Here is a 27,175-nt window from a genome sequence, read left to right as displayed (position 1 = left end):
GGCAGCAGTGGTTCGCCATGTGCTGGCCATCCCTTCACCATTAAATCATAGACCCGTGATAGTGTCGGGTGATTCCGTGTTTCCTTTTCTATGTTTGCATTCGTCACAGGGAGACATTCGACTATGGTTGAGTGGAATAACTCCATTGGATCCACTGCAAGGTCTTCTTCTTCCACCGTCGGCAACGGTAGACGTGACAATCCATCAGCATTTCCATGCTGTTTAGTTCCTTTGTACTCGATGTCATACTGGTGTGCCCCTAGGAAAAGGGACCATCTCTGCAGCCGTTGTGCTGTCATTATCGGTACGCCCTTCTGAGGGTTGAAAATGGAGACAAGAGGTTGATGATCGGTTAGTAGAGTAATTTTTTTGACCGTGCAGGTAGTGATTGAACTTCTTCACCCCCCACACTAGGCTGAGGGCCTCTCTGTCAATCTGGGCGTAGTTACGCTCGGCAGAAGTTAACGAGCGTGATGCAAAAGCTATCGGCTTCTCTAAACCATCAAGGAATTTATGTGACAGTACCGCCCCAATGCCGTAGGGAGACGCATCACATGCCAGCCTGATTGGCAGTGCTGGGTTGTAGTGAGCCAATACTTCCCTTGAAGTGATTAAGTCCTTACTCTTCTGAAAAGCACGCTTACAATCATCGCTCCATTGCCATGCTACCCCCGTTCATAGCAGGGCGTTCAGTGGGTGCAGAATTGTCGACAAATTCGGCAAAAACTTATGATAGTAATTCACCAATCCGAGGAATGACCTCAGTTGCGACACATTTTCAGGCGCTGGGGCCTTAACAACCGCTTCAATTTTGTCAGGGGACTTATGTAACCCCTCTTCATCAATCACGTGGCCACAATACGATATCTGTTTCTTAAAAAATTCGCACTTGGGGCGGTTGGCTCGCAGCCCATGTTCCTGTAGTCTAGTAAGCACCTGTTCTAGGTTGTTAAGGTGTTCACTGTCATCTTCACCTGTTACAAGGATGTCGTCCAAGTAACACTGAGTCCCCGGAATCCCTTGCAGAACTTGTTCCATCGCTCTTTGCCATATCGCCGGAGTCGATGCTACTCCGAATACCAATCGATGATACTGGTAAAGACCTTTGTGAGTGTTTATCGTGAGATACTTCCTAGAGCACTCTTCAACCTCCATCTGCAAATATGCTTGTGCTAGGTCAATTTTTGTAAAACGCTTCCCGCCAGACAGTGAGGCGAAGATGTCTTCTATCCTTGGAAGAGGATATTGTACTGTGTGAAGGACTGGGTTCACCGTCACCTTGCAATCCCCACAGATGTGAATCTTCCTTGGCTCCACGGACTTATTGCTTAACGTTTTCTTCATGACAGGAACGATGGGTGTCGCCCACTCGCTCCAGTCGACCTTAGACAACACGCCCGCCTTCTCCAGATTCTCCAGGTCTGCCTCGACGGCTGGGCGAATTGCATATTGTACCGGTCTTGCTTTGAAAAACTTGGGAACTGCATTCTCTTCTATTTTTATCGAGGCGGTTACGCCTTTAAGCGTGCCCAGTTCTTGTTGAAATACCTCTTTGGCGTTAGCTAAGATTGTTGACAATCGTCCAGGAGTGACGTCTTCATCATTTTTACCGTCCACCGTCATTGCATGAATGGAGTGCCAATCTAAGTTTATCTTCCTGATCTATTCCCATCCCAATAACGGTGGTCCACCATTTGGCAGTATGTAGAGATAAAATTTCCGTATTTTCTTGCCGTTGTATTCGACAGGCACCCTTATTTTTCCTCTGGGGTATACTTTTTGCCCCGCATACGTCGTCAAGACAATGGATGTCTCTCTGAAGGGTATGTGTGAAAATAGCCGCTCGTAGTCTCGTCGATTCATGACGGTTAGCGCTGATCCTGTATCCAATTCCATTTTAACTTGTGACCCTGCTATCGTGAGGGTGACCCAAATGGTTCGGTGATCCTCTTTTGCGATTACATTGTGAAGTTTGAGACAGCTTAGTCTCCTGTTCCCGGATTCACTATCGCTCATCTGGTCTTCGGAACTACTGTCCGTCATCTTTTGTACTTTCTTGTACGGTTCCTTAGTAGCCTTTTTGTTGTCGCTGGTCTTCTTCCCAGACCTGCAAACTCGTGCAATGTGTCCCATCTTCCTGCATTGCCTGCATATTTTGTCTTTGGACCAGCAGTCCTTCTGGTCATGGTTAGTTCTGCCGCAGCGATAACATTTTGCAAATCCCCGTGTCATTTCGTGGGTGCCGTATTCCTGTGGTTTTTGTTGAATTTCTGCAGCTCCCCTGGCTGCTGCTTCATACGATACTGCCACGCTAAAAGCCTTATCTAGCGTCAGCTCTTTCTCTGAGAGTAACTTCTTCTGTGTTCCTTCACTCAGGAGTCCACAGACAAATTTGTCCTGTAGGGTATCTGCCAGTCCTGCTCCGAACTGGCAGTGCTTTGATAGCTTGCGTAGTTCCGTAAGATACTCAGCATTGCTCTCATCTTTGTGCTGAGTTCTCCTGTGGAATTTAAATCTTTCTGCTATCAACAGCGGTGCAGGGTTTAAGTGTTCCTGTAGGACAGCAACAATTTCGTTAAAACTCTTCGCCTTCGGTTTGGCTGGAGTAATCAGGTCCCGCAATAGGCCGTACGTTCTAGCGCCCATTAAGTTTAGCAATATCGATGCCTTTTTCCCCTCCGCTATTTCGTTTGCCTCGAAATATACCTCGACTCTTTCCACATACGTGGTCCAGTCCTCTATTGTATTATCAAAAGCAGTGATACAGCCAGTCTTCGGCATCTTGCAAATCTAAAATGGCGCCTCCCGCGCTTTGCCTTCTTCCCCGCTGTTGTTAGCGCTGTTTTCCACGGTTTCTTGCACGTTTAATATTGATTCTTTTTCTTTTATTATTTTCCCGTCGTGGAGCGGACCCTCTGGGACACTTCCCTCCCTCTTCTTAGGTCCGAACGCTGCCTGGACTCGAAGCACCGGCCGCGCCCTGTGTGCTCCACCCTCTCTCTCTTTGTTTCCCGACTCGCTGCCCGGCCCCGTTGAAAAGCCACCCGATCGAGCTCTAGCCCGCCGCAGCCCAGGAAGGATCAGTGCACTACCTGCCACCAGCCCGATTAGCTGGGAAACCACAGACCGAGGAACCCAGCCTGGCTCTGGACAGTCTCTCCTGCAAGTTTTCAATCCGATGATTTGGAGGGCGGTTGCCCACGGTCGACGCCCGTTTCTCGAGTTTCTTTGGATTTTTTTTTTTTCTTTCTTCTGGCTTCGACCTTCAATAACGTCATCTGAGGTGCTGCCGAGTTGCAGGTAAGTTCGTTTCTTACTCGTCGCCAGTGTTACGTCCGTGAATAACTGAGACACGGACAGCAGGAGTGAACAAAATAAGTCTTTACTGGTGGAAGTCCATAGTGAAAACTAAAAACACAGAGGCTCACTAGCGCCTTTTATACAGGGGTGGTCACTGCCGGTACTGCAGTCTGAGACCAGTTATTCTCTTAAAGGTACATACACAACAGTTGTCATTGCATCACAGTGATAGGGAGTGTGAGGGCTGCATAGTCGAATAGTTAAGTGAATGTGAACATACAGAGAGAGGGAATGGGTATGGATGCAGGAATGTAAGGGTGAAGTGGGATGTGGAGGAGGAGGTTGACAAAGCAGGGTGCTGGTGATGAGAGGCGATGGGGATCAGTTTAAGGGTCATGGGGATGTAATACTCACTTTTCCTGTCCGGAGAAGGTCATGAAACCTCATTTTGCACTGCAGCCAGGTTCTGCTGCACATTGAAATGGCACTGACCTCCTGTGCCACTTGCAGTCACACAGCTTTGGTCTGTTGGGGAGGCTTTTTCCTCGCTGAAGAAGGAAACAGCACTTCCTTATTCGCTCTTGCTCCCTCCACCAGAGCTTAGAGGGAGATCTCATCGAATCGGGGTGCACACTTTGGTCTGGTGCTGGACATGGTTGCAGCAGGAATCCCTCAGAAGTATTATGCTAAAGTTGAAAGGCTGAAAAATAACCAAGGCTGCTTGCAGGCCTTAAATGCAGCTGCATAGATGATGTCATCGGAGGCGAGTTTCAGCATTACAAGACTCATTGGGCCAGGGGTTCCCACACGCTGAAAATCAAGTGCCCAATTAGGGCAAAATCGCTCATTTGTCCCGCCTCACATCAGAGGCGGGGTCCGGACTCGACGACCACATGACACGCCCCCAGCCCACCCCCAATGACAAAATCCAGCCCTATGCCTCTGTTTATGAAGCCCAGTATCCCATATGCTTTTTTAACTGCTTTCTCAACCTGCCCTGCCACCTTCAACGATTTGTGCATATATACCCCCAGGTGTCTCTGTTCATGCAGCCCCTTTAGGATTATACCCTTTAGTTTATATTGCCTCTCCTTGTTCTTCCTACACTTTGCACTTTTCTGCGTTAAATTTCATCTGCCACGTGTCCGCCCATTTCACCAGCCTGTCTATTTCTTCTTGAAGTCTATCACTATCCTCCTCACTGTTCACTATACTTCCAAGTTTTGTGTCATCTGCAAATTTTGAAATAGTGCCCTGTGCTCCCAAGTCCAAGTCATTAACATATATCAAGAAAAACAATGGTCCCAGTACCGACCCCTGGGGAACACCACTGTGTACCTTCTTCCAGTCTGAAAAACAACCATTCACCACTACTCTCTCTTTCCTGTCACTTAGCCAATTTTATACCCATGCTGCCACTGTCCCTTTTATTCCATGGGCTTCAACTTTGCTGCCAAGCCTATTATGTGGCATTTTATCAAATGCCTTTTGGAAGTCCATATACACATCAACCGCATTGTCAAATCAAATCAAATCAACTTTTATTGTCATTGTTAGTGCACAAGTGCAGTACAACGAAATGTAGGCTTGCGGCTCCCGAGAGTGTACATTTGGATTAAGACATTTAAACATTCAACATACATTTGGCTTGTAGTATATTAACATAAATATGACCATAATAAAGTGCATTGGCAGATGTGCAGGCTTTAGAGTTTATTTGTGGAGTTCAGTAGGATGACAGCCCTGGGAAAGAAGCTGTTCCTAAATCTGGTCGTACGGGTGCGAATGCATCTGTAGCGTCTCCCAGATGGTAGGAGGGTGAACAGACTGTGGCTGGGGTGGGTAGGGTCTTTGATGATGGACCGTGACCTCCGTAGACAGCGTTTCTGGTATATGTGCTCTATGGTCGGTAGCCGGGTGCCGGTAATGCGTTGGGCAGTTTTGACTACCCGCTGCAGGGCTTTCCGGTCATAGTAGCTACAGCTGCCATACCATACTGTGATACAGTTTGTCAGGATGCTCTCTATAGTGCAGCGGTAAAGGATCAGGGGTGACAGATTACATCTCTTCAGCCTCCTTAAGAAATATAGGCGCTGCTGGGCCTTCTTCACCAGAGACACTCTGTTATTTCATCAAAAAAACTTGATCAAGTTAGTTAAACACGATTTGCCTTTAACAAATCCGTGCTGGCTTTCCTTAATTAATCCACACTTGTCCAAGTGACAGTTAACTTTGTCCATGATTATCATTTCTAAAAGCTTCCACAGTACTGAGGTTAAACTGACTGGCCTGTAGTTGCTGGGTTTAACCTTACACCCTGGCCATGCAGTAATAATAAGAACATAAGAACATAAGAAGTAGGAGCAGGAGTAGGCCATACGGCCCCTCGGGCCTGCTCCGCCATTCAATAGGATCATGGCTGATCCGAATCTAGACTCACGTCCACTTCCCTGCCCTCTCCCCGTAACCCCTAATTCCCTTATCTGCTAGGAAACTGTCTATCTCCATTTTAAATGTATTTAATGTTGCAGCTTCCACAGCTCTCTGGGGTAGCAAATTCCATAGATTTACTACCCTCTGAGTGAAGAAGTTTCTCCTCATCTCAGTTTTGAAAGCGCAGCCCCTTATTCTTAGATTATGCCCCCTAGTTCTAGTCTCACCCATCAGTGGAAACATCCTCCCCGCATCCACCCGATCAAGCCCCCTCACAATCTTATATGTTTCGATAAGATCGCCTCTCATTCTTCTGAACTCCAATGAGTAGAGTCCCAACCTACTCAACCTTTCCTCATACATCAACCCCCTCATCTCTGGAATCAACCGAGTGAACCTTCTCTGAACCGCCTCGAGAGCAAGTATATCTTTTCTTAAATATGGAAACCAAAACTGCACGCAGTATTCCAGGTGTGGCCTCACCAATACCCTGTATAACTGCAGCAAGACTTCCCTGTTTTTATACTCCATCCCCCTTGCAATAAAAGCCAAGATTCCATTGGCCTTCCTAATCACCTGCTGCACCTGCATACTAACTTTTTGTGCTTCATGCACCAGGACCCCCAGATCCCTTTGTACTGTAGCACTTTGCAGTTTCTCTCCATTTAGATAATAACTTGCTCTTTGATTTTTTCTGCCAAAGTGCATAACCTCACACTTTCCAACATTATATTGCATCTGCCAAATCTCTGCCCACTCACTTAGCCTGTCTATGTCCTTTTGCAGGTTTTTTATGTCCTCCTCACTCATTGCTTTCCCTCCCATCTTTGTATCGTCGGCAAACTTGGATATATTGCACTCGGTCCCTTCCTCCAAATCGTTAATATAGATTGTAAAGAGTTGGGGTCCCAGCACTGACCCCTGCGGAACACCACTAGTTACTGATTGCCAGCCCGAGAATGAACCATTTATCCCAACTCTTTGTTTTCTGTTAGATAGCCAATCTTCCACCCATGCCAGTATATTACCCCCAATCCCGTGATTTCTTATCTTGATCAGTAATCTTTTGTGTGGCACCTTGTCAAATGCCTTTTGGAAGTCCAAATACACTACATCCACTGGTTCCCCTTTAGCCACCCTGTATGTTACATCCTCAAAGAATTCGAGCAAATTTGTCAAACATGACTTCCCCTTCATAAAACCATGCTGACTCTGTCCTATTAAATTATGTTTATCCAAATGCTCTGTTACTGTTTCCTTAATAATGGACTCCAACGTTTTGCCAACCACAGATGTTAGGCTAACTGGTCTATAGTTTCCAGCTTTTTGTCTACTTCCCTTCTTAAATAAGGGTGTTACATTAGCAGTTTTCCAATCTGCTGGGACCTTTCCTGAGTCCAGGGAGTTCTGGAAAATAATCACCAATGCGTCCACAATCCCTACCGCCACTTCTCTCAAGACCCTAGGAGGTAGGCCATCAGGTCCGGGGGATTTATCCGCCTTAAGTCCCATTATTTTACTGAGTACCATCTCCTTAGTGATTTTAATCGCGTTTAGCTCCTCCCCCCCCCCCCCATTGCCCCCTGTTTGTCCAGTGTTGGGATATTTTTAGTGTCCTCTACTGTAAAGACTGATACAAAACATTTGTTCAGCGTCTTTGCCATCTCCATGTTCCCCACCACTAGTTTCCCGGTCCCATCCTCTAAGGGACCAACGTTCACTTTAGCCACCCTTTTTCTTTTTATATAGCTGTAGAAACTCTTGCTGTTTTTATATTTTTTGCTAGTTTACTTTCATAATCTATCTTCCCTTTCTTAATTAATCTTTTAGTTATTGTTTGCTGGCTTTTAAATGCTTCCCAATCTTCTATCCTCCCACTAGATTTGGCTACTTTATATGCCCTTGTTTTCAGTCGGATACTATCCTTTATTACTTTACTAAGCCACGGATGGCTGTCTTTTCTTTTACTCCCCTTTTTCCTCAGTGGAATATATTTATCTTGAAAGATGTGAAATATCTCCTTGAATGTAGACCACTGCTCTTATACCGTCTTACACTTTAATCTGTTTTCCCAGTCCACTTTAGTCAATTCTACTCTCATACCTTCATAGTCTCCTTTATTTAAGCTCAGTATGCTGGTTTGAGATCCAACTCTCTCACCCTCAAACTGAATTTGGAATTCAACCATATTATGGTCACTCATTCCAAGGGGATCCTTTACTAGGACATTTTTTATTAATCCTGTTTCATTACACAGTACAGATCTAAGATTGCCTGCCCCCTGGTTGGTTCAGTTACATACTGCTCAAGGAACCCGTCCCTAATACACTCTATGAACTCTTCCTCAAGGCTGCCATGCCCAATTTGATTAGTCCAGTCAATATGAAAGTTAAAATCCCCCATGATTATAGCTGTTCCCTTATTACAAGCCCCAACTATTTCCTGATTTATACTCCGACCAACAGAGTTGCCACTGTTAGGAGGCCTATAGACTACGCCCACTAGTGACTTTTTCCCCTTCTTATTCCTTATCTCCACCCAAACTATTTCACGATCCTGATCCTTCGACCCAATATAATTTCTGACTATTGCAGTGATTCCATCCTTGATTAACATAGCAACCCCACCTCCCTTTCCTTCCTGTCTGTCCTTCCTAATTGTCAAGTAACCTTGTATGTTTAGTTCCCAGTCATGATTATCTTGCAGCCATGTTTCCGTAATGGCCACCAGATCATACCCATGTGTAGTTATTTGTACCGTCAACTCGTCAATTTTGTTACGCATGCTGCGTGCATTCAGATAAAGAACTTTCAAATATGTTTTCTGACAATTTATTCCTGCTTTTACCCCTTTTACTACTTTACCTTTATCATTATACATTCTGTCCCTTCCTGACACGCTCTGGTTTTTAATTCCCCCTCTGCTACCTTGCTCTATTGCCTTCTCCGCTGTCATTTTTATTTTTCGCTCTCTTAAAACCTCCCCCCCACTAATTAGTTTAAAGCCCTCTCTACAGCCCTAGTTATTCGATTCGCCAGGACTCTAGTCCCAGCACTGGCCAAGTGAAGTCCGTCCCAACGGAACAGCTCTCTCCTGTCCCAGTACTGATGCCAGTGTCCCAGGAAGCAAAACCCATTTCTCCCACACCAGTCTTTGAGCCACGTATTTAACTCTCTAATTTTATTTACCCTAGCCAAATTTGCACGTGGCTCAGGTAGTAATCCAGAGATTATTACCCTTGTGGTTCTGCTTTTTAATTTGGCCCCTAGCTGCTCAAACTCCCTCAGCAGAACCTCCTTCCTTGTCCTATCTATGTCGTTGGTACCAACATGGACCACGACAACTGGATCCTCCCCCTCCCACTCCAAGTTTCTCTCCAGCCCAGAGGAGATGTCCTTAACCCTGGCACCGGGCAGGCAACACAGCCTTCGGGACTCTTGCTCTCGGCTGCAAAGAACTCTATCTATCCCCCTAACGATACTATCCCCTACCACTACAACATTTCTTTTATCTCCCCCCACTTGAATGGCCCCCTGCTCCACGGTGCTGTGGCCGGGTTGCTCATCCTCCCCGCAGTCCCCGTTCCCATCCTCACAGGGAGTAAGAGCCTCAAACCTGTTGGACAAGAGCAAGGGCTACGGCTCCTCCAACACTACCTCCTGGATCCCCGTACCTGCCTCACTTCTAGTCACACCATCCTGACCCTGGCCACGGACCACATCTGAATTAATTAATCTAATTGGTGTGACTACCTCCTGATACACAGAGTCCAGGTAACTCTCCCCCTCCCTGATGTGTCTCAGTGTTTGAAGCTCGGACTCCAGCTCTTCAACACGGAGCCGGAATTCCTCGAGCAGCCAACACTTACTGCAAATGTGATCACTGTGAGCATCAATGGCGTCCACCAGCTCCCACATATTGCAGCAGCAACACATCACCTGTTCTCCCTTTCTATTTCTTTGTTAATTAGCAATGGCTTGGGCAATACATAGTTGGAAACTGAAAGTGATTGAGTCAGAAGGTCGTGGGTTCATGCCCCACTCCTGAGACTTGACCACATAATCTAGGCTGATGCTCCAGTGCATCATTGAAGGAGTGAGCACTGATGGAGATGCCATCTTTTGGATGAGTCATTAAACCAAGGCCCCATTTGTCCTCTCAGGTAGACATAAAAGATCCCATGGTAATATTCAAAGAAGAGCAGGGGAGTTTTTCTGGTTTCCTGGCCAAAAGTTAACCGTCAACCACCATCACTAAAAACAAAACAGATTATCTGGTCATATATCTCATTGCTGTTTGTGGGACCTTGCTGTGCACAAATTGGCTGCTGTGTTTCCCTACATTACAAAAGTGACTACACTTCAAAAGTACTTCATTGGCTGTGCAGCCCTTTGGGACATCCTGAGGTCATGAAAGGTGCTATATAAATGCAAGTTCTTTCTCCTTCTCTAATCATTAGATGTGACTACAGTAACCTAAATATGGCAGGGAATAAAAGCTGCAGGGTTCAGTTAATAGGAAGCTCTGGGTAGTTTTCCAAGTGGTTACATCCAATAAGCAGGCGCAAAGCGGGCATTTGTGGGAGTGTAGGAATGTGGACTTGGCTGTCTATGTTTTCAGCATGAAGCATGGTCACTCGGGTGAAACTAAATGATAGCAATTGGGAAATATAGAACTGTAGTAAGGGGAGAAAATTGGATTGAAGAAATCATTTTAAGAAAAATGGGTATTCCTGTAGGACATGATGATTTTCACAGAATTAAAGTTTGAATTTACAAGGAAAGTGACAAGTTTGCCCTGAGGTAATGTGACACCAAAGAATAAAATTGGGTTTTAGTGTCATAAGTGGAAGGATGTAGCTTAACTTAAAATGCATGAAATCGGTGCGCTGAAAGTGGATTACAGTGAACCTGACAGCAGAATTGTTGCTGTTTTGAGGAGGCACATTAAATTCTTCAGATCTGGTGGGAATAAGTTCATGCTAAGTATCAACATGGAAGTTCTGGCTCATGATTGTTGAAAATGTATTTTACAAACTAGTGATTCTGAAGTGTAAGGAACTCATTTATTAATCTGTAATTGCATCTGTAATGTAAAAGCCCCTCCTGTCTGGTGAATTCGGTGTTGGACATTTTTCATTTATAAACACTCAAATTGAATTACAATTGAAGGTCTCTGTGCTTGTGTAATTAGGGAAATTTGATCAATCTTGTTTAAGCTGTGTACCTGGAAACACTCAGGTTTTCACATGTCACTTCACCTGGAGATCAATAGTTTTATCAGGTTTTTGTAAACAAAGATAAGCAATAAAGTGGTTCACATCATCATCTGCAAGTGTCTGCATCAAAAGGAAGTTTTCTTTAAAAATATTAAAACTGAAACAATGCTATTAAACTGCATTGTAGTGGCTTGCAATGCAGCAGATCTCACATCATCTGCTAAGGTGAAAATCATCCCTGTAGCCAATTGAGCAGCTGCCAAACCAACACCCGTGCAGCAGTCTCCTGTGTTTATATTGTGCTATACCTGTACTCTTTTGTAGGTCCATGGAAGGCCAATTCGCAAAATGGGAGATATTGTTCCATGCACACGGAGAAAAATAGCTCCCCCTTTTTTGAATCAACCACCTTTGGTCCTCCGGAAATACAAAGGCAAAGGATAATGTAATAGAGCCACCTGGTGGACTACTGATGTATATAATAACAAAGCAATGTGCAGTACAGTTCTTACTGGAAGCCATGTTGTGCTGTTGTATATATATGCTGTGTCTCAAGATATCACAGATAATATAAATGTTTCTTAAATTTAATTTAAAAATCTCTGAGCTGCAGACATGAGAACAGACACTGAGCTGCCCAAGTGTGCCATGTGGCATGTCAAAGCATTTGACGTGCTGAATCAACTCAAAATATTTACAAGGCCAAAAATGGAGGTTAAAATTCCAACAACAGATTAGGAGACCCATGAAACAATGGGTGGAGGGCAGGAATTGTGTACAATTGCAACACCCATTAACTGTGTGATATCCAAACATCAGGAGGCAATGGCACTGCAGATATGTAAAAGCACTTGCACTGATTCTAGCTGCAAACTCCCTTAAAGGTCAATGACAGCCTTTTCCGCACAGTAATCACACAACTGTACCTTGGAGAGAAAGGTCCATGAGAAAATGATTAGCATCCCACTAATGGTGATGTGAGTGATGCTGTAAGTTATCTTCTTTCTCTCCCTGCAGGATATTTGTGAAGATATTTCAGATCATGTGGAGCTGATCCATGCCCTGTTGGAGACAGAAATTTCACTGAAGCTTCTCTCCTACTCAGTCAATATCCTAGTGGACATCCATACAGTTCAACTTCTGTGGCACCAGCTACGTGTATCAGTTCTTGTGCTTCGTGAGAGAATCCTACAGGGCCTACAGGACTCAAACGGAAACTACACAAGGCAGACTGACATTCTTCAGGCTTTCAGTGAGGACAGAAAAGAGGTATGAAATTGCGAGCTCTTGTTTATTCCGCATCAGTTTTAACCTGATTAGAAGGTCTTTAGCTCCTCTGTAAGAGGAAGAGATTTAATTGAGTTAATCCTCCTTGCAGTTAGTTTAACATACAAAGTTTTGCTGTAGAGGGTATCAGCTCTTATTTAGGATCAATGAGATATGGGTATAATGAACCAGAACCAGTTTGAAACGGAACCAGTTACAAAGTGTTTGGTATTAGGCAAATAAAAAAAGGTTTGACAAATGCGGTGACTTAATCCACATCAAAACAAGTCATTGCATCATGAAAATGCCATTGTACTGCTTATTGTCATGACATTATGTTGGAAATTACATTTATCTGTTTAGATGTCCCCCTCCCTAAGCAGGAAGACAGTCCAACTTTAAATAGTGCTGGAATACTTTCCCCTGCACAAACCTACATTTCAATTTAAAAACAAGAAACACTTCTTCACTTCATCTTCACTTTAATTTTAATGGGCTGAAAGTCAGGCGGGTTCTACACCAGGTGGGTGATCTGCTCCACCGACTAACTGCCCAGGTGGTGAAGGGGGAAATTACCCATGGTGCCTCTTAGATCGACTTTTTTTCTAATAATCAGACCAGAACTAATAAAGTCCTTTACTATCTTGAATAACCCAAAACAGTTTATCAATCAACCTAGCCACATTGGCCCAGCAATTCAGATAAGCTCTCCAACCTTTTCCTTACCTCCATTCTCAATTCTTACACCATAGGGGAAATTATGTAATGCCATGCGCCTGGATTTTTCAGAAGGGTTTGCACTACTGCCACTTGACGGTCCCAATGGTGGTACAAGAGAAGGTCATAACAACGATATTACCACGGAAAAGCCTAAGTTTTCGTCCGTTTCACTGATTGCTGGCTATTGGGTGCAGGGGGCGGGGGGGGGCGGGGGGGGGATGGGCGGAGGTTGGGTCCACAGCGCAACCAGTGTCAAAGTAGTAAATGACTGACCGCAACTTCAGGATTTCCACGTTTAGATGTGCATGTGCTACATCCTGAAGTTGCGGTCAGTTTCAAAGCGGTATTAACGGTGAAAGCTGTTAGTTCGCCGTTATTACCCACCGCAAATTCTGGCCCAATGACTTGAGGAGTCAGTACGTCAAGATGGGAAGACTTTATTGAAATGTTGTATCTTGAAAATATGCCCTACTGAGATGCAGTGAAAGAGTTGTAAGTTTGTGTGAGGCATAAATGAGCAAGGAATCGATCCCTGCAGAACACCACTGGTGACCGGTCTCCAATTAGATCCAAATCCTTCTACAGGGAACTTTCTGATATCCGGCACTGACGGGACCGAGCTGGTGCCGTAACATCAAAAGTGCCGGACATACCAGAGTTAATGTTTAAACATAGGGAACTGAGAAGCTCCGTGTGAATCAACAAACCCTGTTGCTTAGCAACAGCTTCAAAACAGTCGGCTGCAGCTGCAAGCGTCTGTAGCTGAAGCTGTTGCTATAGCTACAGACCTTGCAGTGCTTGACTGGGAAAAAAAAGCAACGAGAACTAAAAAAACATATAGAAAACGGCTCCTGATTTTTGCCATTAGATCGAGTATTCCGGACATATAACCTCTGGATAAACCAAAGTTTCCTGTACAACCACTTTCTGCTTAGGGCTTTCAGCCAGTTCTCAATTCAGTGTAGTAGATTGCCACTAATATTTGAGGCTTCAATTTTGTAGGGAAGCCTCCTATGCGGTACTTTATCAAAAGCTTTTTGAAGGTCTTGGTAGGCAATGTCTACCGGGTTTCCCTCATCCACTATCTTGATGGCTTCTTCAAAAAATACAATCAAATTAGTAAGAAGGACCTCCTTTTTCAGAAGCCATGTTGGGTGTCCCTGATGTGCCCTCTCTGTCTAAGTGGTCATATCGTTTATCCCATATAATTTCCTCCAGCATCTAACCTATTACTGACGTCAAGTTAATGGGCCTATCAAACCCATTCCTTTAACTGATATTTATATTGTTTCAGCTGTATATTATAATGATTGGAATAACTTAATCTTATTCACTTGTGATGATGTTAACGGAACATAGGATAAAACAGAACATAGAAGAAAAAAATGATCAATCTATTCTTCATGGCTGCCTTAAATAGACCTAAAATACCAAAAAGTAAAGGACGTGAACCATCGTGATTTTTAATATTGCAGTGTAAACCTAGAGTATGTTCCTCCTCTTTCACCACTGTACTTTGCATGTCTTGCAAAACAGTGGAATGGGACATGATTAACATTGTTAGAAAACAGGTCTGTGGTTCATCATAAACATATACATCAAATAGATGATGTGAAATTAATTAAATGTGTTGCATGCATATTTAAATCAGATAACTGATTGGAAACAATTGACACAGAACATTTTAAGGAATCCTGAAAATTATGTAATTAAAGGGAAAGAAACTCTAGGTTTTGCTTGACTGCAAATAAATTACTTCATAGTTTGCGGTGAGATTCAAGACCGAGTGATTAAGTGTGCAGGAGCCTAGTATCCATACAAATTCTTCTTTAAAAAAAATCTCTGTCGTTTTTCCACTGCAGAGAATACCACACTTATCCGGCATTAATTCATTAAAAAGATGAGGATGTGTTTTAACCTGGAGTGGATTTCAGGTGGGAAACTGTTCCAGCGAGTGAATTTCCAGCCCGGCAGAGGCAGCAGGAGGCCGCAGCAATTTTAACCACTGGGCCTCATTTAAATTCCACCTGTCCACTTGCCACCCCTTCCAGGTAAGAAGGTGGCAAAGAGCAGCTGCTGGCAGGGGAAGATCAGGCGGCCCTTGGGTTGCTTAACACTTGCCCAAAGCCTCTCAATCTCAACTTTGGACACAAGAAAAACAGTTGTAAATGAAAAATAAAAGTTTAAGAGTTAGAAGACAAGGCTTGCCTTATTCTTTACCTTGCTCTTCTCATGTGCTCCTGTCCTGAAGCATAATGTAAACTGTTTCTAAGACTGCCAAGTCAGGAAGCTAAGAATCCAATCTACTCTGAAGAATCAGTTGGTTTGTAGGAGGTCCAACTATTTTAGTGGCTGCATAGTGCATTCACTTAGATCTTGAAGATCAAGGAATATAAGTGGTAATTTTGTGAGATTCAGTTGCAAGTTGGTGCATTACTAAACGAAAGCACGGGACACAGAGCTGGGCTTTTAGTGATATACCTCATCACAAACCCCATACAGCAGTCTATGTCAGGAGTGAAGCCTCGCAAAATGTATTCTATAAAATCTGTTGTACAATAAGAAGGTGAGAATGACGAGCCTCAAAACATGTTTTTTCTGGTTTCTCCTCTACTGTGATTCTTGTTGAGATACAGTTCCATGGGCAATGAGTGAAATACTTTCCTTCAGGTGTTAGCCGAGACAGTGAGTTCTGACAATGCAGCTGAGATTAATCCTACTTTCTCCCATAGCCCACACGGACAAACCCTGCAAAAGGAGTCACTGGCTAGTGGGGAGAGGGAACCTGATTTTTTTTTTTCTTTTCACGTCCAGGAGTACTGATGCCAGTTGTAGTGTCCTAGCTGCTGCCCTGGTCAACTGACTCAACATGAAGCACTAATCACAAGATCACAAGGGAGGTGGCAAAGGCTTTAAACTAGTAAGACAGGGGGAGGGATCTACAAGAAATGAAACCAGTCTAAATAGAAACAAAACATGGTAGGAGAGCATAGGAAAGAATAAAGTAAGGGAGGACATTGATGGCCAGTGAATAAATAGAGTTATAGAACAGCAGTGTAAAAACATGGTTAAAAATAAAGTGAGAGGAACTGCTATTAAAAATGAGTTAATCTGTCTATACAGCAATGTCCATAATAAAACATGGGAACTGGAGGCAATAATACGTTGCAAGGAACCAGACATAGTAGGGATTACTGAGACATGGCTACAGAAAAATCAGGACTGAGAATTAAACATTGCAGGTTATAACATATTTAGAAAAGATAGCGAGGGAAAAAGGGGAGGTGAAGTAGCTGTACTTATTAGGGATAACATAATGGCAGTAGAAAAAAGTGACGCAGCTATCAGCAAGACAGAAATAGAATCCATATGGATAGAGATAAAAGATAATAAAAGGTCAATCACACGAATGGGGTAGTCTACTGACCACCTAATAGTGGAAGGGAGGTGGAGGAAGTAATATGCAAACAAATTAGGGAAATGAGTAAAAAACATAGAATAATAATCATGGGGTATTTCAACTACCCAGATATTAATTGGCCAGAAGAGGCAGGTAAAGGGAATAAAGGAACAGAGTTCCTACAATGTGTACAGGACTCCTTTCTACCCCAATATGTAAAAAGACCAACAAGGGGGGATTTGCTATTGGATCTAGTAATGGGGAATGAACCAGAGCAGATAAAAGAAGTAAAAGTAGGGGAACGTCTAGGCAATAGTGACCAAAATATAATACACTATAAGATGATAATTGAGAAGGACATAAGTATGACAAAGACCAGGGTAATAGATTGGAGAAAAGCCGATTTTGAGGGGCTGAGAAAAGAACTTGGGAAAATAAAATGGACAACAATATTGGCAAACAGTGATGTAGAACAGCAGTGGAAAACATTTAAAACGGTGTTCAACAGAGTCCAGAAAAAATACGTTCCGCTAAAAAACAAGAACAAGTGATACACTATGGATGAATAAAGACATAAAGGAAAAACTGAGGGTAAGGAAAGAGGCATACACGAAGTACATGGACAGCAGGGGAGAGCATGACAAGGGAGAATATGAAGAGATGAGGAGGTAAGTCAAAAAAAAATTAGGAAGGCAAAAAGGAACTATGAAATTAAATTATCAAGGAACATAAAACAAAATAGTAAAATATTTTACAGGCGCATAAATAAAAAAAGGAAGGTCGGGATGAGAATAGGGCCACTAAGGGATGGACAGGATAATATCACAGGCAGCGATAGAGAGATGGCAGAAATATTAAATAATTACTTGCTTCAGTATTTACCAGGAGACAGAACAGGTGGACATGACATTGGATGCTGAGATTAGAAATGAGATAACTGCATTTAAAATAAAAAGAGGAGAAATATTAAATAAACTAATGGAAATAGAGGTAAACAAGTATGATTTGATTGGGATTACAGAAACGTGGCTGCAGGGTGGGCAAGGCTGGGAACTTAACATCCAGGGATATACAATATTTAGGAAGGATCGGCAAAAAGGTAGGGGAGGTGGGGTAGCATTGCTGGTAAAGGAGGGGATTAATGCAATGGAAAGGAAGGATATTAACTCGGATGAAACGGAATCTGTATGGGTAGAAATGAGAAATAGCAAGGGGAGGAAAACGTTAGTGGGTGTGATATATAGGCCTCCAAATAGTAATATGGAGGTGAGGGAAGGCATAAAAAGGGAAATTAGAGAAGCGTGCGATAAGAGCACAGCTGTCATCATGGGTGACTTTAATTTACATATTGATTGGACTACCCAAATTAGTAAAAATTCTGAGGAGGAGGAATTCCTGGAATGTTTTCGGGACGGTTATCTGGACCAATATGTCGAGGAGCCGACTCGAGATCAGGCCATTTTAGACTGGGTATTGTGCAATGAGAAGGGACTTATCAGCAATCTTCTTGTACGAGGCCCCTTGGGTCAGAGCGATCATAATATGATCGAGCTCTCGGTCGAGATGGAGAGTGAGGAAATTGAATCAGAGACTAAGGTCCAGAACTTAAATAAAGGGAATTACGAGGGTATGAGACGGGAATTGGGTAAGATTGATTGGGTGGTGTTTCTGGGGGGATTGACAGTGGATAGACAATGGCAAGCATTCAAAGATAGAATGGAAGAATTCCAGAACATGTTTATACCGGTTTGGCATAAAAATAAACCTAAAAAGGTGGCTCAACCGTGGATAACGAGGGAAATTAGGGACAGCATAAAATCAAAAAAAAGGGCATATCAACTGGCAAAAAAAAGCACCAGACCGGAAGATTGGGGGCAGTACAGGATACAGCAAAAGAGGACAAAGGGATTAATCAGGAAGGGGAAAATAGAATACGAAAGTAAACTTGCAGCAAACATAAAGACAGACTGCAAAAGCTTTTATCGGTATATCAGGAGGAAAAGACTGGTAAAATCCCAAGTCGGTCCCTTGCAGTCCGATTCGGGAGAATATATAATGGAGAATAAGGAAATGGCAGACCAATTAAACTCATACTTTGGTTCTGTATTCACAAAGGAGGACACAAATAACCTCCCAGGAATATCGGCAAACATAGGGACTAATGAGAGGGAGGAGCTGACAGAAATTAGTATCTCTAGGGATATGGTGTTGGGTAAGTTGAGGGGACTGAAGGCCGACAAATCCCCGGGGCCTGATAAACTACATCCTAGGGTACTTAAGGAGGTGGCCCTGGAGATAGCAGATGCTCTAAGGATCATCTTCCGGAACTCCATTGACTCGGGAACAGTACCCGTGGATTGGAGGGTAGCTAATGTTACCCCAATATTTAAAAAGGGGGGTAGAGAGAAAGCAGGGAATTATAGACCAGTAAGCCTTACATCGGTTGTGGGCAAAATGCTAGAGTCCATTATTAAGGATAAAATAGCGGAGCACTTGACAAATGGGGAAAGGATCGGACAGAGTCAACATGGATTTACAAAGGGTAAATTGTGTTTGACTAATCTGCTGGAATTTTTTGAGGAAGTAACTGGTAAAATAGATGGGGGAGAGCCAGTGGATGTGGTGTACCTTGACTTCCAGAAAGCCTTCGATAAGGTTCCACACAAAAGATTATCATGCAAAATTAAGGCTCATGGGATTGGGGGCAAAGTATTAACGTGGATAGAGAACTGGCTGGCGGATAGAAAACAGAGAGTTGGAATAAACGGCTCGTTTTCGGAGTGGCAGGCAGTGACCAGCGGGGTGCCGCAAGGATCTGTCCTGGGACCCCAGCTGTTCACAATATATATAAATGATCTGGATCAGGGAATTGGATGCAATATTTCCAAATTCGCTGACGACACTAAACTAGGAGGAGGGGTGGGCTCTGATGAGGATGTCAGGAGGCTACAGTGCGATTTGGACAGGTTGGGGGAATGGGCGGATACGTGGCAGATGCACTATAATGTGGATAAATGCGAGGTTATCCACTTTGGGGGTAAAAACAGGAGGGTAGATTATTATCTAAATGGCAATAGATTGGGAGATGGGGAAGTGCAGAGGGACCTGGGTGTTCTTGTGCACCAGTCACTGAAGGAGAGCATGCAGGTGCAACAGGCGATTAAGAAGGCAAATGGTATGTTGGCCTTCATATCAAGGGGGTTCGAGTATAGGAATAGGGATACCTTACTACAGCTGTACAAGGTGCTGGTGAGACCGCATCTGGAGTATTGTGTACAGTTTTGGTCGCCCCATCTGCGGAAGGATGTTCTTGCCATGGAAAGAGTGCAGCGGCGATTAACCAGGCTGATACCTGGAATGGCGGGAATGACCTACGAGGAGAGATTGAATAGTTTGGGCTTGTACTCACTGGAGTTTAGAAGATTGAGAGGGGATCTCATCGAAACATATAAAATTATGGCAGGCCTGGACAGGCTGAATTCAGAGAGAATGTTTCCAATGGCCGTGGAGCACAGAACCAGGGGCCACAGTCTAAAAATAGCGGGCAAATCATTTAAAACAGAGATGAGGAAGAATTTCTTCACTCAAAGAGTGGTGAGCCTGTGGAATTCCCTGCCACAGAGGGCTGTGAAGGCTAATTCAATAAATATTTTCAAGAGAGAATTGGATATATTTCTGAAGGCTAAGGGGATTAAGGGTTACGGAGAAAAGGCGGGGACGGGGTACTGAACTGGTAAGATCAGCTAAGATCTCAGACGAAGATCAGCCATGATCTCATTGAATGGCGGAGCAGGCTCGAAGGGCCGAATGGCCTACTCCTGTTCCTATCTCTATGTTTCTATGTAACTCAAAGAGGTTACATCCGTGCATTTTAGAAGAATCTAGGGAAGAGATAGCAGAGGCACTACTACACATCTATATATATAAAAGAGTTTTTCTGTTTGTCTGTCTGTCTGTCTGTCCGTCCGGCTATACAATCAAAAGTTATAGAGCGTACCTACACGCATGTTATATCAAAAGAAAGCTTATCGTTAGGGGAGTCTCATATGCGTATTTACTTTTTGGTCAGACAAAAATTGTTCGGACAGTATACAAAAAACATTCAAAAATCCTCAAAACTCTGCTCATTAGCGGTTGACCAATCCTACCTCTCATTAGCATTGAGTGATGTGCTGGTTGACCAATCCTACAGTTCAGTGACCTGATGGTTGACCAATCGGTGCGTCACGGGCGGGACCTAATCCTCCAGTCTCCCAAAACTTCGCCGCCATTTTTTTCATCCCCACAGCCACAGCACCAGCCAAACAAACCCTCACATTGCGGCTCCGGGAGCGGCAGGTGAGTTTACACACAGCGGGCGGGGGAGCGGCAGCGGCCGGCCGTCAACCGCGCCACCCGCGGGGGAGCTCAGCTGGGGTCCGTCTCGGCCCCAGAGCCTAGCCAGACCTGAAGCGCTAGGCCCCGCAACAAACCCCCACATTGCGGCTCCAGGAGCGGCAGGTGAGTTTACACACAGCGGGCGGGGGAGCGGCAGCGGCCGGCCGTCAACCGTGCCACCCGTGGGGGAGCTCAGCTGGGGTCCGTCTAGGCCCGAGAGCCCGGCCGGGCCTGAACCTCTAGGCCCCGCACGGCCGGTATCACAATGGCACCGGGCCTCATGCGCTAGGCAGCCAGAGGGGAGGGAGGGACAGAGAGAGGGGGAGGGAGGGGAGGGAGGCAGAGGAGAGGGGGAGAGGGAGGGACAGAGAGAGGGGACAGACAGGTGCAGGGTGACCGCGCGGCTCAAAATTGCCCTGGCAACGCCGGGCACCCCCAGCTAGTATTTAATAATTCGTTAGAAAAAGGTATAGTGCCAGAAGACTGGTGGATAGCTAATGTATAATACCTATATTTAAGAAGGGAGATAGAACATGTCCAGTCAGCTTAACATCGGTGTTAGGAAAAATAATGGAATCCCTACTAAAGGAGAAAATAGAAGAACATCTAGAAAGCAAAAATATAATAATGAATAGTCAGCATGGATTTCAAAAGGGAAAGTCTTGCTTCACCAACCTTATTGAATTTTTTGAAGAGGTAACAGAGAGAGAGTAGACCAGGGTAATGCAGTAGATGTAATTTATCTAGATTATCAAAAGGCTTTCGATAAGGTACCACATAATAGACTAATGAATAAGGTCACAGAATGTGGAGTCAGGGGACAGGTAGCAGAATGGATAGGATTGCTGGCTTCAAGACAGAAAGCAGAGAGTAGGGGTAAAGGGTAGCTATTCAGAGTTGCAGAAGGTGGGAAGTGGTGTTCCAAAAGGATTAGTGCTGGGACCACTATTGTTCACAATTTATATTAACGATTTAGACTTTGGAATCAAAAACACAATTTCTAAATTTGTGGATGACACCAAATTGGGGGGGAGGGGATAGTCAATACTGAGGAGAACTGCAACAAATTACAAGAAGACATTAATAAACTTGCAGAATGGGCATATCATTTGAAAATGAATTTCAAAACATAAATGTGAGGTATTATATTTTGGTAAGAAAAATAGGAAGGTCACTTATTACTTGGAAAATAAGAATCTAAATGGGGTAGAAGAGCAAAGGGATCTGGGAGTACAAATACACAAATCACTGAAAGTATCGACACAGATTAACAAGGCCATAAAAAAGCAAACCCAGCTCTAGGGTTTATTTATAGAGGTATAGAACTGACAAGTAGTGAAGTTATGCTAAACTTGTATCGAATCTTGGTTAGACCACACTTGGAGTCCTACGTACAATTCTGCTCGCCATATTATAAAAAGGATATAGAGGCACTGGAGAGGGTGCAGAGAAGATTTACAAGGATGATACCAGAAATGCGAGGGTATACCTATCAGGAAAGGATGAACAAGGCTGGGTCTCTTTTCTCTTGAAAAGAGAAGGCTGAGGGGTGACCTAATAGAGGTCTTTAAAATCATGAAAGGTTTTGATAGAATAGATACAGACAGAGTGCCACCACCCTTCAGCCAATTTCTTATCTATTCCCAAGCTGTACTTTGAAAATCCTGCTCCTCCTGGCCCCCAAAAAATTAAAAAATAACAACAAATTTACCTTTATGGAATGGCCTCCAGTCGACCCTTTAAGGATCGCCGGTTCAGCCTCTCCACAGCTGGAGAAGTAGGACTAGCATGCGCTGCTCATTTCCCTTTGAAAGTTGCAATCGGGGTCCTACAAGAACCCAATTTGCATAACTAAACAGGTTGTTTTGGATGGAAACCATAGAGTGGTTACAGCACAGAAGGAGGCTATTCAGCCCGTCGAGCCCATGCCGGCTCTCTGCAAGAGCACTTCAGCGAGTCCCACTCCCCTGCCCTTTCCCCGTAGCCCTACAAATTTTTTTCCTTCAGGTACTTATCCAATTCCCTTTTGAAAGCCACGATTGAATCTGCCTCCACCACCCTTTGAGGCAGTGCATTCCAGATCCTAACCATTCGCTGCGTTAAAAAAAAGTTTTTCCTCATGCCACCTTTGGTTCTTTTGCCAATCACCTTGAATCTGTCCTTTGGTTCTCGATCCTTCCGCCAATGGGAACAGTTTCTCTCTATCTACTCTGTCTAGACCCATCATGATTTTGAACACCTCTATCAAATCTCCTCTCGACCTTCTCTGCTCTAAGGAGAACAACCCCAGCTTCTCCAGTCTATCCACGTAACTGAAGTCCCTCATCCCTGGAACCATTTTTGTAAATCTTTTCTGCACCTTCTCTAAGGCCTTCTTAAAGTGCGGTGCCCAGAATTGGATACAATACTCCAGTTGAGGCCGAACCAGCGTCCTCTGAAAATGTTGAAATTGTGCCCTGTACATCCAAGTCCAAGTCATTAATATATATCGAAAAAAGCAGTGGTCCTAGAACCAACCCCTGGGCAACACCACTGTGTACTTTTCTCCAGTCCGATAAACAACCGTTCACCACTACTCTCTGTTTCCTGTCACTTAGCCAATTTCGAATCCATGCTTTCGCTGTTCCTTTTATTCCATGGGCTTCAACTTTGCTGGCAAGCCTATTATGTGACACTTTATCAAATGCCTTTTGGAAGTCCATGTACACCATGTGGGAGTGCCAGGCACCCATTTAAAGGCCTGATGGAAGGTTGATTCAGGCAGGCAAATAGTTGTACAAGGGCTCCACTAGACTTTCAACTGTCAATTGCCCATTTTTCTGGCGAGAAACAAACAGCCAGCAGTTGAAAGTTTCCGTCTATGCGCCTATTCAACACTTAGGGCTGAATTTTCACTTTGAAGAGTGTACAGGTTTGTGACCGGGTGGGCAGTTAAAAGCGCTGAAATTGACCGCGCGTTGGGAAGCGGGTTTCAGGGATCTACAGCAGACGTTTGCAGGATCTTGCATTCGGCCGCACACAAATGCATCACCCAGGTGACTGATACCATGTTTGACTTACGTACACTTTGCCACTGATGAAGAAAGTCAGACTAAGCGGGCGCCCGGCTTTGTGACTCTGGCTGGCTTCCCACAGGTGCAGGGCGTCACCGACTGCACACCTGTGCCCATCAAGGCACCCCCAGATCACCCAGGAGTCTTTGTGAACCATAAGAGCTTCCGCTCCCTGTAGGTGGTTTGCCTTGGTGGTTCGAATCACCTCTCCTACTTAGTTCTAGACGACAGGAATTACGGTGAACAGGATTGGAACACAGACAAGCTTTTCGAACTCAACCGTACGGTGTTTAATAAGGTTAACACACACACCCGCCTCCAGTATGTAAAATGCCTGGTGGCGTAAAACACACAGTACAACAATACAACTTGGCCCGTCGAACAGGCCCCTGCCTCATGTTAAGACGCCTAAAATCACACTGTGTTGCTATACAGAGTATAACATGGACTTGTCCCACAAACCCCGGAACATACACTATATAATACACACAGAACCTCCCCACAAAGCCCCTCTGGATTGGTTGGGACACACAACACCCCCTCACACAGTACCGGTAGTCTTAAGGATGCGTGGGCTTGGACAATGCTCACCCCGATTGTCCGTTTTCTGGCTCGCTGCTTCCCTGTGTAGAACGTGTCTCCTGGTTCCGTATCGCCGATGCAGTATCCAAGTCCCAGTTTCGAGGTTCGTTCCTACAGTCAAAGAGCAAGGCGAGGCTCTTGTCGCTCGTGGTGGTTTCTTCTCTCCGTCCCGGACGGAGTGCTCGGTTCTTGGTTCAGAGATGAGGGCACGCGAAGGTGAGAGCGAGCGAGAGAGGCCAAAGCTGCCTTCTCTTGTACCCTAAAAGTTCAGTGAGGTCTATTTAATCACCCTTCTTTGTCTGGTTTCCCACCTTTCGGGGCTATCCCATCTAGGTGCTAGTGTTACTGGCAGATGATGGGCTGCACTTCTTACTCGATCCCGGGTTAAGTGGTTTCCCATTAGTTTACAATGGCCCTCCTTTGTCCGGTTCCTGCCTTTCGGGGCTATCTCATCTAGGTGCTGGTGTTAATGGCAGATGATGGGCCGCACTTCTCACCCGATCCTGGGTTAAGTGGTTTCCCATTAATTTATAATGGCCCTCCATCTTCTGCCCGTTACCATATGAGTCACCTACCCGGGCCCATTGTTTCCCAGAGAACTCTGTCTGCTTAGACATTCTCCCGTAATCAGTTTGTAGGCCTGTCTGGAATCTCCTGTCCCTCACGAACACCTGGGCCCCTCCCATCTTCTCCAAACAGGCTGCTGGTCAATCAGCAGTAACAATCATACAAAATGTCCGATACAAAAATCCTTGGGGCCTGCGCTGATGCATACATCCCTTCAATGTGCAGCTCGTCTGCAACCATGAAAAGATCATCATGCATGTGTGTGCCAGATTCCCAGGGAGCTGTCATGATTCTTTCGTCCTGCACCAGTCCACCCTCCCTCAGCTCTTCACACATCTGACCAGACTTAGCGGCTGGCTGCTAGGACACAAGGGCTATCACTGAAGACGCGGCTCACGACACCCTTGAGGAGACCAAGCAATGAGGCCGAAGAGTGTTACAATCAAAGCCAGATGACGATGAGATGCGTAATAGAGCAAGCAATCGGGATGCTGAAGATGTGCTTCAGATGCCTGGACAGATCTGGAGGAGCCCTTCAATACACACCAGAAGGGCTCTTCAATACGCTCCAGAATGACCGTCGTATGCTGCACTCTGCACAACATAGCATACCAGCGAGGATTGGAGCTGCAGGAGGAGCAAGGTGCAGAGCACAGTGCCTCTTCGGAGGAGGAGGAGGTGGAGGAGCAGGAGGAACACGAGGAGGAGGAGGAGGAGGAGGAACCTGAAGTGGAGATGGCACCAGCAGTGGCGCACATTGCTGCCCGGGATGGCGTCATAATGGCACGATTTAGTTAAGTTGCACCAGTGCATCCATATGGCACCAGATGCTGAACCAATTTCCCCCACCTCAGCACCACAAAGCAGCCCTAAAATGACCAAACCATTCCTGCCACACACACCCATTGCTTAAGGTTGAGTAATGTCTTACCAATCACTCCAACTGACAAGGCCACTTGCCAGGCAGCAGGCAAAAATGGACAAGACGGGAAAGTGTTCCAAAGAAATAATTTTACGTGGCTCATAACTTCAACAGAAACTTAACCATCTAACATTTTATAACACACACTTGTGCATACCCTTGTGCATCTACAATTGAGTCTCCTTTCTCTTTCTGCAACTCCTATGAGGTGCAACCCCTGTGGCTTCAGCAGAGGTCGAGGCAGGCTGCTCACTTCTCTGCTCTGACTTCTTAGACACTTTTGGCGGATGTTCTCTGGGTTTTGGAGCCTGTGAAGGCCCCGCCAAAGACTGCTCCTTCTGCACCTGTGCAGGGGCAGACTAGGCCATCGGGATCCGAGGTAGCATGTGGGGCTCTGACTGAGGGGGAGGCAATGGGGGAGAAGTGGGAGCGCTTTGAGCAGAGCCCCCACTTCCATGTCCCCTCTCACTATCATCCCTCTCATGGCCCACCTGCACTTCCCTGCTAGCAAGGAGCTGGAGAGCACTTTGCTGCACATCAGTGGGGTGATGAATGGCCAAGTCTAGGTTTGTATCCCTCTTAGATATGACTGCAATCAGAATCTGCAAATTGTTGTTCACAGCAAGCAGGCACTCGTTCGACTGGCACAGATGATGCTCCATGGAGGTGGCCACGCTTTCCATGGAAGAGCACATCGTAACCATCGCCTGCGACATAGTGCTGCTCATGTTAGAGATAGACTCCTCTATTCTCCCTGCAATCACAAACATCGCAGCTGAAAAAGCTGCCAGAGCCACCCACATTTTTTGCTGCTCCTCAAGAATCATCTGCTTTATCAATGGCCCCCGAGGTTTAGCATCTGCATCCAGCTGAGCACTGCTTGGAGCATCCTGTGCCCTCCAACAAGGACTCTCCACTGCTGATCCCGTCTCCACCATCTGCTCTTGCTCACTTGTGATCTGTGAGACACCAGGTGACAACACTACTCACTCTCTCACTGGGCCCACCGACGTGTGTGTATCTGCACTGGTGCTGGGTGGGCATGGGTCGTGTGACGGTATACCCTCGGAGACTGCGACCTCCTCTGAGGAATCATCTTCCTCCTCTAGCTGGACAGTGGTGGGGGGGGGTACTTGATGGACCTGTGGGAGAGTAAAGACATGAATTAGAACTGTTATGATCAGCATGTTTTAAGATACCATTATGCACATGATCATATTTCACTGGCTGCTGACATCAAGTCAATATGAGTGACTGTTATATGCCATGTGGCTGTATGATATTTAATTCTGTCACCAGGTAGCTGGGAGGTCCCCCACTCTCCGTCTCCCACCGCC

The 27,175-nt window shown here is 45.1% G+C and overlaps 1 protein-coding gene across 9 annotated transcripts in view; it reads left to right on the top strand.

Annotated features, from left to right (window-relative positions):
* Positions 1-27,175, top strand: part of akap6 (A kinase (PRKA) anchor protein 6) — a 508,272-nt gene that overhangs the window by 170,240 nt on the left and 310,857 nt on the right. For all 9 annotated transcript variants that reach the window (XM_086003387.1, XM_086003384.1, XM_086003390.1 and 6 more), the window contains one exon: positions 11,969-12,220. In XM_086003387.1, coding sequence (XP_085859513.1) covers positions 11,969-12,220 — 252 coding nt within the window. The remainder of the gene's footprint in view (positions 1-11,968; positions 12,221-27,175) is intronic.

The sequence above is a fragment of the Somniosus microcephalus genome, chromosome 12 (assembly GCF_052327205.1).
Source record: "Somniosus microcephalus isolate GS21.2 chromosome 12, FLI_Smic_1.0, whole genome shotgun sequence".
In the NCBI taxonomy this organism is placed as follows: Eukaryota; Metazoa; Chordata; class Chondrichthyes; order Squaliformes; family Somniosidae; genus Somniosus; species Somniosus microcephalus.
Note: the sequence above shows the minus strand (reverse complement) of the source record. Positions and strands in the feature narration are given on the sequence as shown.